The 17,408-nt window shown below is 37.0% G+C and overlaps 1 protein-coding gene across 1 annotated transcript; it reads right to left on the reverse strand.

Annotated features, from left to right (window-relative positions):
- Positions 1-13,651: 13,651 nt before the first annotated feature.
- Positions 13,652-17,000, reverse strand: NBP35 (nucleotide binding protein 35). The gene is made up of 4 exons (XM_039027101.2): positions 16,783-17,000; positions 16,019-16,102; positions 15,805-15,906; positions 13,652-14,790 (listed from the first exon to the last, which is right to left on the reverse strand). Exons 2-4 carry the CDS (start codon positions 16,053-16,055, stop codon positions 13,859-13,861), a joined length of 1,071 nt encoding a protein of 356 aa, XP_038883029.1. The 5' UTR covers positions 16,056-16,102; positions 16,783-17,000; the 3' UTR covers positions 13,652-13,858.
- Between the last annotated feature and the right edge of the window lie 408 nt (positions 17,001-17,408).

Genomic DNA, 17,408 nt, shown 5'->3' on the forward strand with positions numbered 1-17,408 from the left:
GGAATAAAGGAGTTAATACATAGACCAAACCACGAAATAATTAGTATCTTTTCATAACACCATTACTTTAAGAAACTAATATTTCACTAGGATGACCATAAGAGATTTGACCTTAATCCAGAGTGAGTTGTGAACTTCTGTATATGACGACAGTCCTTTGATCTATATGGGTGAAAGTGACCATAATAGCCGACTCAATAAATGTACCATGTTTGGGATTTGTCTTATTAGGGAGCTGGGAACATAGCTACACAAGATGGAATTCACTCTTTCCATTCCTTGGGAAAGTAGATAAATTTCTCCCTAAATAGCTGATTCTAGATTTTGAATAATAAGGTCTCAACCTCTCACTGGCCCGAGAGGTTTTAGTTTATAGTTGGACTATAGACTATTTGTTCATTAGAGGAATCAGTGGTACTTAAGAAGTTAGATGTAACTGCAGAGGTAAAACAATATTTTGACCCAGGTGTAGTTATGAGCATTTGTGAAGGGCCATCGCTCTATTGATTGGTTATATCTATGGACACAAAAATATATCTATAGTGCGAAGAGTGTAATTATTTGTCTTTAGTGGAATGATCGATAGTTAATAAATATTGATTAATTGGATTAAAGGGGTTTAATCAATTAATCTCATATCATTGGAATTTCTAATCTATAGGCCCATAAGGTCCTCTTGTTAGCTCACTAAAGAATAGTAGTGATGAATGATTTAAATTATTCGAATCAAATAAGAGAATTTTATATTAATGACTGATAACTTGTAGTACAAGTTATTTTATTCTTTTACTTAGAATAATGAGGATTGGAATGCAAAATATGCGTCAATCTTACTAAGAATTCATGCTTGAAATGATGCTTGCGCTAAATACTTTAAGGCTGGTCGATGATCGCATTTCATGAGTTTTATTGCGTCCAAATTTTTATTTTGCAGTTGACTATAGGATCTATCACATGCGCTGATCTTCCACCCGATGAACAAATAGTTGATCGCATGACTCGAGATCTCTGAGCCTATGCCAGTAGATCTTCTGTTAAATCCTTAGAATGTTGACCATGGTTACAGTGCTGACATCTCACCTATCGCGTCAGAGTGACGATTTATCAAAGCAAAAGTCCCAAAATTGTCGATGCATGGCTCTCTAAATAGAGGCTTGGCGCCCACGAAGAGGAGAGCAAAGAGAATTAGAGATTTTTCTGAGAGCTTCCATACCCAAACTTCAACCCGATTTCTCATTGAAGCTTCGTCGGAGTAAGATTCTGAGAGGGCCTTCTCCATTTCACATGATCATCTTATCACCAGCAGCCTTGATACTCATCTGTTGGAAATAAGAAATTGCTGACAACTACCCTTATCCTTTCACTTCTTTACTTTGTTGTATTACGTTGTTTTTTTAAGAGATTAATCATTTTGTAAACAACAACTCAATTTCTATCTATATATTACCATGTTTATTTCCATCATCTTATTTATCTCTATTTTCACTTTTTCTTTCATCATGAATAGATAATCGTCACGGGGTAAGGGTGAAGATTAATGTTATGAACTAAGTTAAACCGTTAAGGGTTAAATCTGTTTGCTTAATGTATGAGTATTTAAATGCTTTCCTATGATCATTATGACACCCTCCCCTAAGGATGATTAAGTATGGTAGTAAAATTGGCTAAGTACAAAATAGACATGTGTTGGTGTTAAGAAACTTGAACGCATGGGGCCTTGTATATGAGCAGCCAAGACTTGTAAAGGATGTGTAAGGTTTTGTTGAACCCAAGGATAAGTTAGGCGTTGAAGTGGAGGCTTGGACGCATAGGTTAAACCTCCTTGATACGTGGATATGAGGCCAAGCCATGGACGTAAGGTGCCATGAGTAAGTGTTGGTCTTTGGCTATAGAGGTTAGGCAAACACCAAGGTCTTGATGGCTAAGTGGTGGACACATGTTGGCCGTACATTAGCATGAGGCGTTGGCCAAGCGTAGGCATGATAAGGGCTACTCATGCATTCGGGTGACAAGAGGTTGCGTGATCAAGCAACGAGGAAGGGTCATCTAGTGGCAAGGAGGGGTCGGGCACAAGTAAGGATGCATTCAATTGCGCAAGTGTGGGCGCTGGGCATTGAAGCATTGTGCGAGGGTGATCGCATAGCTGTTTACGGGGCTACACGATAGTGCCAGACGATGAGCACAAAGCTAAGCGATTGAGGCTGGGCATGCGTGCGGAACAGTATGCGGTGATGAGCACAAGGTGCTGGCTACTCAATGTGCGCTAGAGCTATGCAATGAAGCAAGGTTATGGGCATGCGGTGTGCGTAAGAAATACGCGATGAAGCTAAGCGAAGGGCGTTAAAGCTATGCGATGAGCATGGCAAGGCTGTGTGATGCTTGTTGGGATTAGTGTCCTAATTCTCTCGGAGTCTCATAGTTTGTAATTTGTACACATTGTTATGAATAAAATAAAAGTTATTTTATCTGGCATGTACTCATATCCAATAAACAAAGCTCTATGGTTATCGTATGTAAACTCAAGTGGATCATGCCTTAAGTGATAACCTAAATAGGTTTATAATATAAGGATTAAGGAGGGATATCTGATTCTGGTGACACTACGAATATGGCTCGCTTTATAGAGGTTTTCAAGTGTTGTGAACTACTACAGATGATAGATCCTAACCATTCATGTGGAGACATACGAGTGGGGGTATCCTATACAAAGAGTTTGTATAAGACCAAACCATAAGATGACTAGTCTCTGTATATAACGTCGTTCATACTTGAGACTTACATCTCACCTAAACAACCATTAGTGACATGACCTCAATCCTGAGTGTTATGAGAACTCCTGCTTTTGAGGGTGGTCCTTTGATTAGTATGGGTGAGAGTGGTCAGATTGCCAACTCAACATGCCTACCTTTTTAGGGACTTGTCTGATTTGGGAATTGGGAACTCAGTTACACAAGATGGAATTCACTCCTCCCCCGAAGCAGGGGTAAGTAGATAGATCGCTCCTTTAAGGGCTGATTTCGGGTCTTGAACATAGTGGCCACAGCTTCTCTTTAAAAGAGAGGACTCAGTCATAGTAGGACTATGACTTATGTTCATTAGAGGAATCAATGGTACTTAAGAAGTTAGATGTAACTACAGGGACATAACGGTTATTGGCTTTGCTGTACTTACGAGCGATCTGTGAAGGGTTATCGCACTATTTGTTGGTTGATATAGACACATAATATATCTGTAGTAAGAAAAGTTCAGCTGTCGGTCTTTAGTGGAGTGCCTGGCAGTTAACAGAAGGTGGATCTCGTGACTAAAAAGTTTAGTCAATTATTCACGTTGTTGGGGTTTGTGCTCTAAAGTCTCGTGTCCAGTATTTTGTAAACAACTTTGTACAAACACTTGTGATGTATAATATAAATGATATTTACTTCACTACTTGACTTTGCACATTTAGATGTTTTTTTCATTTTACCACAAACCAATAAACTTAAGATCCCTGGTTATCTGTATGTAACTTAAGCATGTATGTGGTGACATACAAGTGGTGTCTTGAGTGATAACTAAAATGGTCTGTAGTATATGGATATAAGAGGGAACCTTATCCTGGTAACGCTACGGATGCGGCTCGCTTTGTGGAATGGTCACAAGTGTTGTGACTTGTCACATATGATCTGATCCTGATCATTCGTGTAGGGGACATGCGAGCGGGGGCGTCCTATACAAAGAGTTTGTATAAGACCTGACTACGAAGTGTTAACGTCTCGTTATATAACACCGTGCATAACTGAGACTTCAATTCACTAGGATGACCATAGGTAACATGACCTCAATCTTGGGTGAGTTGGGATCTCCTGCCATTGAGGGCGGTCTTTTGATTTGTATGGGTGCGAGTGACCAGAATACTGACTCAAACCCACCATTTTAGGGATTCGTCTGATTTGGGAGCTAGGAACTCAGCTACACAATATGGAATTTACTCCTTCCCCGAGGCAGGGGCAAGTAGATAGATAACTTCCTTAAGGCTGATTCCAGGGCTTGAACGATGTGGCGCCACACACCTTCTCATGGCCCAAGAGGTGTTCACACATAGTAGGACTATGTTGTATTGTTCATTAGAGGGATCAGTGTTACTTAAGGAGGAAGATGTAATTACCGGGCAAAACGATAAATTGGCCTGCTGTAATTACGAACATCTGTGAAGGGTCATTGTACTGATGATTGGTTATATCCAATGAACATAGAAATACATCTATGGCAAGAAGAGTTCAATTGTTGGTCTTTAGTACCTGACAAATAATGGATGGTGGATATCGTGACTAAAGAGTTTAGTCAGCTATTCACGTACTGTTGGAGCTTCAAGCCATAGGTCCATAAGGTCCCCTTGGTAGCTTGGATACAAGTTGAGAGTCAGTTTTTGGGTCCATTTGAAATGTTCAAATTGACAAGAGGGAGTTTGATTATATATGATATAATTAAACGAGTTAATTAAATATGATATAATTAACTTTATGTATTAGATACATTAATTTGGAGGAAATTGGATATAAATATGATTTATATCTAGTAGAGGAAAAAAATATTATAATTAATATTTGATATTAATTTATAAGTTATGAATGTGATAAGATCACAATAATTGGATGGTTTTAAAGGAAATGGGAAGACGCCTCTTTGTTTAAAATAACGAACGAGTGCATTATAAATAGCAGACGGTATGTTGATCTCGGAGTGTGCGGGTATTGTGAAAAAGATAGTGTCACGTTTAGAAATTCAGTGCCTACACGATAGAACTGCATGATCATTTACATATACGATATTGTTAAGCGATCGCATACCAAGTACACCGTCGAGCGCTATTATCTAAACGATCGTTTACCTTTTCCTAAGCAATCGTTTAGCTCTCGGTATTTACTAAACGATCGTATAGACAATCGCTTAGTTTTTCCTACACGATCATATTGGACGATCGCTCACCCTTTTCCTACATGATCGTATAAACGATCATTTACCTTTTCCTACACGATCTTATAGACGATCATTTACTTTTACTACATAATCATATACTTCACCTAAACGATCAAGCATCCTATCTATGCGATAGACGATCTCTTCTCCCACTTGCTTGATCGTTGTGTATGATCGCTCTTCCTCCTTCCCTCTACCAAATCCGAACAAAGCCCACACTTTGGATTCTCACTCCAAGAATATTGAGGGCTCTAAGTGGTGTTGTCTTCTCCGATTCCTTCTGTCCGAGTGGTGACTGTTTGAGGTAGACGGTTGGGCTTTAGACTCGTTGTGAAGAAGAAATCTTCATCTAGTATGATTTCTTGATCCCTTTTGTATCATGAAAGTATGTTTGAATATATATGCGGTAATTCTGTCATAATGAATTGAAAAGATCCGCTTCCGCTCGTAGGTACTCTTGAATAAAAGTTCCTTCACACGTACCATTGGAGCTTCGAGCTACAGGTCCATAAGGTCCCCATGGTAGCTCAATGGATTCAAGTTAAGAATCAGTTCTTGGTGTTGATTTGAAATGTTCAAATTGACAAGTAGTAATTCGATTATATATGATATGATCGGTGTGATGTATGAGATATATCAAGTGGAGGATTAATGTAAATGAGATTTACATTAAGTACCATGAAATAGAAAAAGAGCTATGGTTTATATATTTCATGAGATGAAATATTAAAACTATAGGTTATAAATATACTATGGTAAGTTGGTTATCATATATATTTATTAATATTAATTATTAGATAATTATCTCTTTTTTTCTAATAACCAATTTTGTGGGAGATTATTGGTGGTTTTCATGGTAACCGTGAGATAAAAGCATGTTGTAATTTCGTATGTTGCATGACCAGTTAGTTTCCGGTTGTGACTATAATTGTTTATGTTCAAACACGAATGGAATTTGGAACGATCATTCGACTGCTCATGGAAATCCTCATGTCTGATTTCCTCAAAGCTCATGTGATGGCAAGGCTTGAAGAACCCTGTGTTAAAGGTGCTTTGCGATGGTCTGTAGGGTATGCGGCAATCGTAAGGCTGGGTATGGGAAGGAGAATGCAGTCATGTGGACTAAGCATTGGCCTTGGGGAAGCTGGTTGAACGCATATGACTAGGCGGGACATGATAAACGTGTTGGGCACATAGAGTTGTTCGCTAAGAGTTATGGCCAGGATAGGGTATGCGCTGAAGGGCCAAATCATGCGTTAACGAGGCTTGGCCATGCGATGATTATGTGCTATGCGCTAAGACTGAATTATGCACCAAGGACATTCGAAGGACATGTGGGCGCATATGACAAGGTTAGTGTGAGTAGCATGCAATAACGGATATGCAGTGACCTTAATGAACGCATGCGCCAAGGATTGTGTGAAAAGACATGCAGCCATAAAGGGTATGCGATGATAAGAGAGTTATTGGCTAATAAACTTATCCGAACATGTGGCAATTAAAAGGGATGTCTGGAGTCCATGCAATTTGAGGTGGGCGAATGAGAAGGCATGCAAATTGAATGTGTTGTGTTGGATGAAGATGGAGTGAACACTTCATGTTTGTGGTGGCAAGTAATTGCGTTGGTAGCCTAAGTAGTGAACGCTTGGGCATGCAGACAGTAGGAGGTGTCGACACTAGGAGGAGTTGGAGCGCCTATAAATAGAGCCGATGACTTCACTTCAGTTCACAAACACATTTGCATCAACAATCACTTAAAAGGAGAATTTGAGAGCAAATCGGAAGAAGCTTTACAAGAGTACCTCTGAGTGGAAGCGGATCTTTCCAATTCATTGTGACATAAATTCCACATATACATTCAAACATACAGATATGCATTAACAACACTAAATTACTGGCATACTTAAGGATCAATAAATAAGAGACCGAGAGAACATACCAGTTGAAGATTTTTCGTCAATTAAAATCTTGCTCTCTCCATGAACGACCTCTCGCTCTTGCTAGACCAGTCATCTAGCAACACCCCGGTCATCTACACGAACAGCTTTACACGAACACAAGTAAACAGGGACGACACCACCACTTGGAGCCTTCAATATTCTCAGAGTAAGAATTTAAAGGGTAGGCTTTGTTCGGATTTGGTAGAGGGGAGGAGGAAAAGAGATCATATACAACGATCAAGCAAGTGGGAGAAAGACTCGTCTATTGTATAAAAAAAATGCTTGATCGTTTAGGTGAAGTATACAATTGTGTAGGAAAAGCTAAGCGATCATCTATACGATCGTTTAGAAAATCTCAGGCGCTAAACAATCATTTAATAAAAGATAAGCGATCGTTTAGTAAGTAGCGTGCGCAGGAGTAAGCGATCGTTTAGTAAACAACACTATTGTATATGCTTTGATTTACTAAGCGATGACCTTCTTGAATCGCAATACACCGTGAGCTATTTTAAGCGTCTAAAAAACGATGCTTCATCTTGCGTCTAAAAAATGATTCTTCATCTTACTCATCAGTTACGAAAAAAGAAGATATGCCAACCAATTATCCCATAACTGTCCAATTAATAAATAATAAATATAATCACATTATATTCATAACTTATGGTTTAATATCATATATTAACCATAGTATTTTTCCTCCACTAGATATAAATCATATTTATATCCAATTTCCTCCAAATTAATGGATCTCATACATAAAGTCAATTATATCATATACAATTAACTAGTTCAATTATATCATATATAATCGAACTCCCTTTTGTCAATTTGAACATTTCAAAATAACCCAAAAACTGATTCGCAACTTGTATCCAAGCTACCAAGGGGACTTTATGGACCTATGGCTCGAAGCTCCAACGGTACGTGAATAACTGACTAAACTCTTTAGCCACGATATCCACCATTCGTTAACTACCAGACATTCCACTAAAGATCGACAACTGATCTCTTCTTACTACAGATATATTTCTATGTCCATCGGATATAACCAATCATCAGTACAATAACCCTTCACAGATGCTCATAAGTACAGCTGAGCCAATTTACCGTTTTGCCCCTATAGTTACATCTTACTCCTTAAGTACCACTGATCCCTCTAATGAACAATACAACATAGTCCTACTATGTGTGAACACCTCTCGGGCCATGAGAAGATGTGTGGCGCCACATTGTTCAAGCCCCAGCAATCTATCTACTTACCCCTGCTTCGGGGAAGAAGTGAACTCCATCTTGTGTAGCTGAGTTCCCAACTCCCAAATCAGACGAATCCCCATAGTGGTAGCTTTGAGTCGGCGTTCTATCCACTCACACCCAAGCAAATCAAAGGACCGCTCTCAATGGCAGGAGTTCCCAACTCACTCAGGATTGAGGTCATGTTACCTATGGTCATCCTAGTAAAGTGAAGTATCTATCATGAACGGGGTTATATGACAAGACGTTAACACTTCGTGGTCAAGTCTTATACAAACTCTTTGTATAGGACGCCTCCGCTCGTATGTCCCCTACACGAATGATTAGGATCAGACCATCTGTGACAAGTCACAACACTTGTAACTATTCCACAAAGCGGGCCGCATCTGTAGCGTTGCCAGGATAAAGTTTCTCTCCTATATCTATATATTACAGACCATTTTGGTTATCACTTAAGACATGATTCACTTGTATGTCACCACATACATACTTAAGTTACATAAAGACAACTAGGGATTTTAAGTTTATTGGTTTGTGGTAAAGCCAATAAAACATCCAAATGTGCAAAGTCAAAAAGTGAAGTAAATATCATATATTATACATCACAAGCGTTCGTACAAACTGTTTACAAACTACAAGACATGAGACTTTAGGGCATCGACCCCAACAGACTCTTCACAAATCACTCGTAAGTACAGTTAGGTCAATTTACCGTTTTACCCCTGTAGTTACATCTAACTCCTTAAGTACCACTGATTCCTCTAACGAACAATAAGTCATAGTCCTACTATGATTAAGTCCTCTTTTCCCAAGAGAGCGTGTGGCCACTATGTTCAAGACCCGGAATCAGCCCTTAAGGGAGCAATTTATCTACTAACCCCCGCTTAGGGGTAGGAGTGAATTTCGTCTTGTGTAGTTGAGTTCCCAGCTCCCCAATCAGACGAGTTCCCAAAGTGGTAGGCTTGTTGAGTTGGCAATCTGGCCACTCTCACCCATACAAATCAAAGGACCGCCCTTATGAGTAGGAGTTCTCAACTCACTCAGGATTAAGGTCATGTCACCTATGGTCATCCTAGTGAAATGTAAGTCTCAATTATGAACGACGTTATACAAACTCTTTGTATAGGATACCTTGTTTGCATGTCCTCACATGAATGGTCAGATCAAACCATTTGTAACACTTTACAACACTTGTAATATCTACAAAGCATGTCGTATCCGTAGTGTCACTAGGATAAGACATCCCTCCTTTATCCTTATACTACAGACCATTTAGGTTATTACTCAAGGCATGATCCACTTGTATGTCTTCACATACATGCTTAAGTTACATAAAATAACCTCGGATCTTATTTTATTGGATTGACTAAAAGCTTATAAAATAACATTTATTTTAACAATATGTTTACAAACTGTTTACAAACTATGAGACTACCAGAAGAATTAGGACACCAATCCCATTACATTATAGACCGAACCATGTCTAAAAGGGTTATGTTTCTTCTTTCTGATACACCATTTTGTTGAGGTGTACCTGGGGCTGAGAGTTAGGACGTGATTCTATGTTCTATCATATAGTTTTGGAATCTTAAGTCCATATACTCTCTACCACGATCAGATCATAGTGTTTTTATTTTTTTTACCTAATAAGTTTTCAACTTCAGTCTTGTACTCCTTGAACTTTTCAAGAGCTTCAGACTTATGTTGCATTAGGTATAGATACTCAATTTTAGAATAATCATCTATGAAGGAGATGAAATATTCATACCTACCTTGTGCTCTTACATTCATCGGACCACAGAGGTCTGAATGTATAAGCTCCAAGGTTTCTTTGGCTCTATAACCTTTTCTAATAAAAGGTCGTTTGGTCATTTTGCCTTCAAGGCATGACTCACATACTAGTAAAGAATTTTCTTCTAAACCATTTAGAAGTGCACTTTTCACCAACCTCTCAATCCTATTGAGATTGATGTGACCTAACCTTAGATGCCAAACTGGACATTTTCTTTAGGAGAAATTCTTGGTTTCTTACATTTGTTGCTATTTTGAATATCTTTGTATTGAGCACAGCTTTTATGACTAACGGCCTTAGTACATATAAGTTATTTTCCATTAAACCAAAACCTAACTCCATTCCATTCTTAAAAATAAACACTTTATTCTCAGAGAAGGATGTGAAATATTTTTGTTCAATTAGACAGGAAACAGAAATTAGGTTCCTCTTGATATGAGGAATTTCATATACGTCATCTAATAACATATATCATTTCTTGTCCAAAAACAACTTAAGCTTGTCTATAGCAACAACTGACGGCCTCACCAGTACCGACTCTAAGAGTCATCTCTCCAGCTTCCAACTGTTTTCAGGAATTAAATCCTTGATGGGAAGAATACACGTGGTTAGTAGCTTCTGAATCAACTATCTAGGCAGAATCAACATTGTCTACTAAGCACGTTTCCAAGACAAATAAATCAGATTTATTTATTTTGGAGTTCTTTCTTTTCTAGAGAGTAGTGGGATTAGCTTTACAACCCAAGTCATAAACTCCAAGTTTCATCTTAGAGGACAATCCTCGTCGATGAACTTCATCAAACTTGGCAATGATTGCTTTCTCTGTTAGTTCTTTGGCATTCAATATGGACTGGAGATTATCTTGGGAACTGACACTATTGGTTTCATTGTCATCAATACCGTTTTGCTTGAATCATGAGAACTTTCATTCAAACAATTCTCGCATAGATTGTATGATCTTATGTTCAATGACCATGTTTTCAAACCTTTTGGCCAACGCATCAGGTATGCTTGCCAAGATATGAACTCGACCATTAGAATTAACCTTCGTCCATACCTCATATGTATCACGAATATTTCGTGGTAGATCAGGGGTTGGGACTTGAGGACAATCCTCAATCATGATAATTTCGAGGTTGTTTACCATGAAAAACGTTTTAATGGATTCTTTCCACGTCGTGTAATTGAAATTAATCAAACTAGAAAAAACGCTATTGGCATATTTGATGAAAAATAAACACATTGATCTACATTAGATTTTAGCATGACTTTTAAAAAATCCAATCAGTTTTAGAAAAATCTAAATGAACCCCATTTAACATCTAATTTTTCAATGATGCTTCAGTGATTTAGGACAAAAGTCACCGAAGGGTAGTCAGTTGTCCATTCACTGAATTGAGACACTCTCAACCAATCATTACACTAGAATAACTCTTATTCCTATAACAATCAGTCATCATTTATTCGGTCAATAAATCATTAACTTGCTTAATAATTTTCCATAAGTGTGACCCTCTATTTTAGATCATAGAGTTCTGCCCCAATGAGCCAACCGAAGGGAAAAACTGTTTGGGGCAAAAAACTAAAGTGATCCTATCCATATCTAGAGTTTGCCTTGATATTGACCTACTGCACAAACCATTCGAAGGGGGATGCTCCTAGGGCGCCTCGAGGCCATGCAAGAAGGTCTCACGATGCAAACCAATGAAAGAGACCGTAGGACATGTTGACACACATTCCTCTCCCACTTACTATAAATACTCTCTCCATTTATTTTGATGTTGACCCATGCAAACACCATCTGAAGGGGGACGCTCTCAAGGCGCCTCAAGGCCAAGCATGAGTCTCACGGTGTGAACATTAAGGGAGAAATATGAGTGAAAAATGACATATCATATACATATTTTCCTCCGACTAGGAAAAATACGACTAATTATTTTTACTAAGTGATTGTTTAAGTTTGCCCAAAAGTAACACTTACTTTTGGAAAGTTAAACAATTTTGATTAATATTTGTTAAACACTTTAACAAATGTTAATCAACAATTGCATGCTTGTAGCAAATCTATCCAATTCACCTTTCTAGGTAGGTTTCCAGGTAGGAGTGCGACATTTCCGTCATAAGTACCCCAGCCTAGGCAAAACGCACCTTAGATAAAGAGTCCCTTATAGATATGTTTGCTACAAATTTAATATTTTATTGAAATCAATTTAATCCTATTAGACCGATTAAAAAAGATTAATCTAATTTCTAATTTCATTAGAAATTTGTGAACTTAGGTCGCATGCAACTCTTAGTTATTGATTTTAATTTCTAATTTCATTTATTTATAACTCTTATAAAGTAAATGAAACAAAATTAAACCTACATTGCATTGATTGACATACTTTATAAAATTATAACGTTTATAAGATTACCTCTATTTTAAAAAACGATTTTACATAAGTTCGCATGCAACTCTTAGTTATTGATTTTAATTTCTAATTTCATTTATTTATAACTCTTATAAAGTAAATGAAACAAAATTAAACCTACATTGCATTGACATACTTTATAAAATTATAACGTTTATAAGATTACCTAAAGTAATGTCACGCATCACACAATGTTCATTTTATTACTACATATACATAACACTTATATATAACAAAGTAATGAAATTAAATAAAATACATTACATGCATTCATTCAAACTATATATTATAACGATTATAATATAAATGATGCATGACTATGTTATTTATGCATGCAGGCATATAGTATCACTTATATTATATGATGCATGAGCATGCTATAAAATTAAATCATATATATACATATATTATAACACTTATAATATAAATGATGCATGAAATTAAATGTATAACATATGGTAGGTTTTGATTCTATATGACTTATAAGAAAAAACATACATCATATTTATATTTAAAATGGACCGGGATAGGACACCTAAAAGAAAGTTAAAAGGCTAACTATTAGAGTCATTCGGTTCAAAACAAGTGAACCAGATCTTGAACTGCTCGATAATCGTGTAGCAAACTTGTTGTACGATCTTGTAGCAAATGTTACACAATCGTGTAGCAAAATCTACATGATCTTGTAGTAAATGCTACACGATCATGTAGCAAATTAACAACTCAATTTTAATGTTTATAATATAAAATCTCTTTGCAAAGTGCTGAATATTTTAGGATTAGTTGGGGAACAAATTATCTTAAAAAAACTAATGAAATTAAATAAAACTAAAATAAATATATGCATATCTAATTATATCATAAATAAAATAATATACATTTTAAAGCTTATATAGATTGATTCAGGTTGGTTTAAATTTTTTAAATGAACCTATGAACCAACCCAATCCATAACTTTTTCTTTTATTTAAACTCATCCCAATTCAAAAGAATTGATAACCCAATCCAAATCATACATTGGATTGATCGATTTTCTCAAGTCATCAATTTTTTTTAACAACTCTATACAGTATTAGAAAACATAAAATGATGTGCAAAGTTTAGTATGACCTTAGATATCCTACTCCTACCTCAAATTGTTGATCATAGATCGAAATTCTTACCGTCTAGCGATATAATATTAAAAAAAAATACAAATTAAACAAGATAGAATGAAATAAATGAAAGGCCAAGATATTGAAACCAACAAGAGCAAGGTATTCAAAGGTGTGTTTTGAACAGAGGAAAATACAACAAAGTTTTGTGAAAGAGTGATGGAAGAGAGATTATATTATGATATCTTACAAGCTAAGAGAAATAACCCTATGATTTGCGAGGGCAAAAGAGAATAAACATATAGTCTATGAAATAATTGCACGACCACATTAAATAAAAAAGATAAAAAAACATATATATATTACGCTTCTCAAAAAAAAAAAAGGAAAGAAAAAGAAAAAGGGGCTGTCCTACGCTTTATCATCTATTGACATTGTTGAAAACCCTTGATTTTGTATCAACTTCTCTATAATCTTCTTCAGAGCTGAGGCACTTACCCCACATTTTTGGTCACCGAAACAGGACCTTCCTTCTTCAGCTGCTTTGCAAAGCTGTGGATCCAATGGTACCTTCCCTAGAAATGGCACATCCATCTCCCTACACATATTCGCAGCACCACCCCCGCTACTATCGAACACTTCACTACAAGAAATCACGTTTAGTAGCTCTGGTGCTTTTTCCCGTATGTACTCTGCCACCCATTCCGTTACGTCTGTCTGCTCTCCTGCTTCTGTCGTCTTCAGAAACTTCATATCTAAAAGTGGTTGACACAAGCTGCTCATGTTCTCTACAACTCCGAGAACTTTTACACCTACTTTTTTGCAGAAACTCACTTCTTTTCGCACGTCGATGAGAGACACTTGTTGTGGTGTGGTGACGATGATTGCACCGTCAATTCCACTAGCCTCAAGGCATTGTACAATTGATATGTGCTCGTCTGAAGTCCCTGGAGGAGCATCAACAACCAGAAAATCAAGTTCTCCCCAATACACATCCTTTAGGAACTGCTTGATGAGTCCATTTTTTCGAGGGCCTCTCCAAATGACCGCTTCGTCAGGGTTAGGGAGCATGAAACCAATCGACATAACTCCAAGGTTGGACTCTATGTAAACAGGGGACCATCCAAGGTTACTTTGATGCACATCTTGACCTTCTAGACCGAGCATCTTCGGGATACTCGGGCCACAAATATCAATATCAAGGAGACCCACCTGAAAGTCCATGGCAGCTAGCGCAAATGCAAGCTGAGCAGAGAACGTGCTCTTTCCAACCCCACCCTTACCTGATAGAACAAGAATCTTGTGCTTAACCGTTGCCATTCGTTCTGCTATTGAAACCAGGTCTGGAAAAAGGTGAGGAAAGAATAGTAAATAAAGCATAAACACACAAACACATAATAGATTCGACTAGTGTATTCATATATAGGATTCAGAAAACCACAGAGTTCCAAACACTAATGCCTTTATGACCAAGAAGCAATTTGCCAAAATGTAGAGCAACCCCTGAACCAAATAAAAGGAAGATAGAGAACTAAGGTATATTCTAAACAAGGCAACATCTAAAAGTACTTCCGCCTTTCACACCACAATTTCACCTAGTGGTAGTACAGTAAACCAACAACATCTAAAGCTTGCAAAGTTTAGCTTACATGTTTTGCTTGGTTTGAGAGAATAAAAAATAGAAATAGGAGGTCTCTTGTGCAACCCTACAATGTTGTAGGAAAACTTAATAACTTCCTTTTTGGTCCCAATACTTCTAACTTGTCTATTTTGATGGTACTTTCAAAACGTTCACTCTCGGTTCCTGTACTTTTAGAAAGTGACCATTCGTTTTAGGAAAACTTAATAACTTTTTTTTTTGGTCCCTGTACTTCTAACCTGTCAATTTCTTGGTTCCTGTAATTATAGAAAGTGTCTGTTTGTAAAATCTCAACACAAATTCTATACTAGGTGAAAACCTTCCATGTAAAAACTATGAAAATATTTTTACATACTTATGATTGCAGTGTTATGCTAAAATTAAGATAACAAAAGCTATATAAAACAAAAAAGAAGGGGAAATAACCCCTTCTTAAACGTTCAAGGATCAAAATGGACAAATCCCCAAAGAGTAGTGGGTGGGCCATGAAGAAGCAAAACCCAGATTATCAAGAAAAAATCTCAAACAAAGCCATATGGATAGGATAGTAATCTCATCAATTGACATTCAAGTTAGCTTCAAAAACTATTTAAACAGAATAAACCAGTCAGCCCCAAAAGCTCATGAGCTGTAACAACAAAGCAATCTCTCTAAACTAATCCAAATTTCTACTACAGGCAACAAAAAGCAAATAGATTCACAGGAGGAGAAAGGGAACCTGGGTCAGGGCCTTTAGGTGCAGTAGCACAAATTGATTGGTTAGGACATCCTTGACAGGCATCGGATTTCCCCGCCGACTCCGACTGAGGACCTGGGCAATCTGAACCCCAAAACCCACAAAGAGAACATCAACGAAAATGAAATACAGAAAACAAAAAAGGCTAATAAGTTGAACAATATACAATAACGATGAAAGGAAGGAAATCCATTACTTTCATTGGCGTTTTCTGGGATTTCGTTATTCTCCATTGGCTATGTCTGCTTCAATGCCGATGAGGTTTTTGTGAGTTTGAAGTCTGCCCTTACAAGAAAAATTGTTCGCCTATTAGCTTTATTATATGAATGGGTTAGTGGTTAAAGAAGTAAAAGTCCTACTGTGGATCGAGCCTGCTGGATTTTCTTTTACACTGACATGGTTTTCTCAAAAATTGACAAGCTTCTTCTAAAGAATCAAATTTGGCTGATAGTCTATTTTCTCTTGCAACACATACAATATACCATTAACATGAAACAGACACATTGATTAATTCAAAATGAACTTGTAACAATTAATTCATAATTTCTGATGAACTAATTTGTAGTGGAACTTTGTTAGGTGCATAAATTTGTACTTCAACTATTTAACCTAGTATATAATAATGATTTAACATAAGTGATGTAAACAAAGAATAGGTTGGTTGCTATCCTATGACACATGTTGCTTGAACGAAATCAGATGAGTATTCTTGGCTTATGGGATCTTATTAACTTCCACTCCTCCTAAAACAAATTTTAAAAACAATAAAAAAAAAGTCACAACACGTCGGAAAATATTACCTTCAAACATCAAAATAACAACGATACAAATTATGTAAAAGACTAGATAAGATGAACGGTCTAAAAATATAAATCATAACAAATACGGGATGCTCAAACAGAAATCGGGAAAGGAAAAAAATAAAAATAAAAGAAAAAAGGAAACGGGAGAGAAAGAGACCAAAGTCGCCAGCGTGGAGGGTTCGAGTCGCCGGTGTAAGGGGCTTCAAGTCGCCGGCGTGGAGGGTTTTCAAATCGCCGGCGGTGGGTGAGTCTTAAAATCGTGTCGTGGGATGAAGGAAGCAAGGAGCTCGGGGGAGTCTGACGAAGGAGCTACAATCGTGGGTGATCGCAGGGGAGCTCTCCAGCAGACAGTAACAAAACAAAAACATAAAACCCTAAATTCGTTTTAAAAAGTTGGGCTGGGCTTGGGCTTGGGCTTGGGATTGGTTTGGGCTTACCCAAAAGGGCCGGTTTCAATTGTTCTTTTGGGAAATTTGACTGCATAGCAAAGCCTATAGTATGATTTGAAAAAAATGTTAAAAACGAAATTTGTTTAAATTTATGGCAAAGGAACTACTTTGCACGTGATCCAATTCTTTACCATTCCTCTAACTTCTGTGCAACTAATTTTCTTTAATTAAATCTTCAAATAAATCCATATTCCAAATCCACTCAAAATAGAATCTTTCATTCAATTTATATGAAATTTAATTGTACCATATCTTTTTAAAAGTAATAAAAAAAATAAAAGGAAAAAACTTTCAATATATAAATCTTATGGATATATTATTTTGTTTTCAAATT

This window comes from Benincasa hispida, chromosome 3 (genome assembly GCF_027475165.1).
Source record: "Benincasa hispida cultivar pf3 chromosome 3, pf3_genome.v1.1, whole genome shotgun sequence".
Classification (NCBI taxonomy): Eukaryota; Viridiplantae; Streptophyta; class Magnoliopsida; order Cucurbitales; family Cucurbitaceae; genus Benincasa; species Benincasa hispida.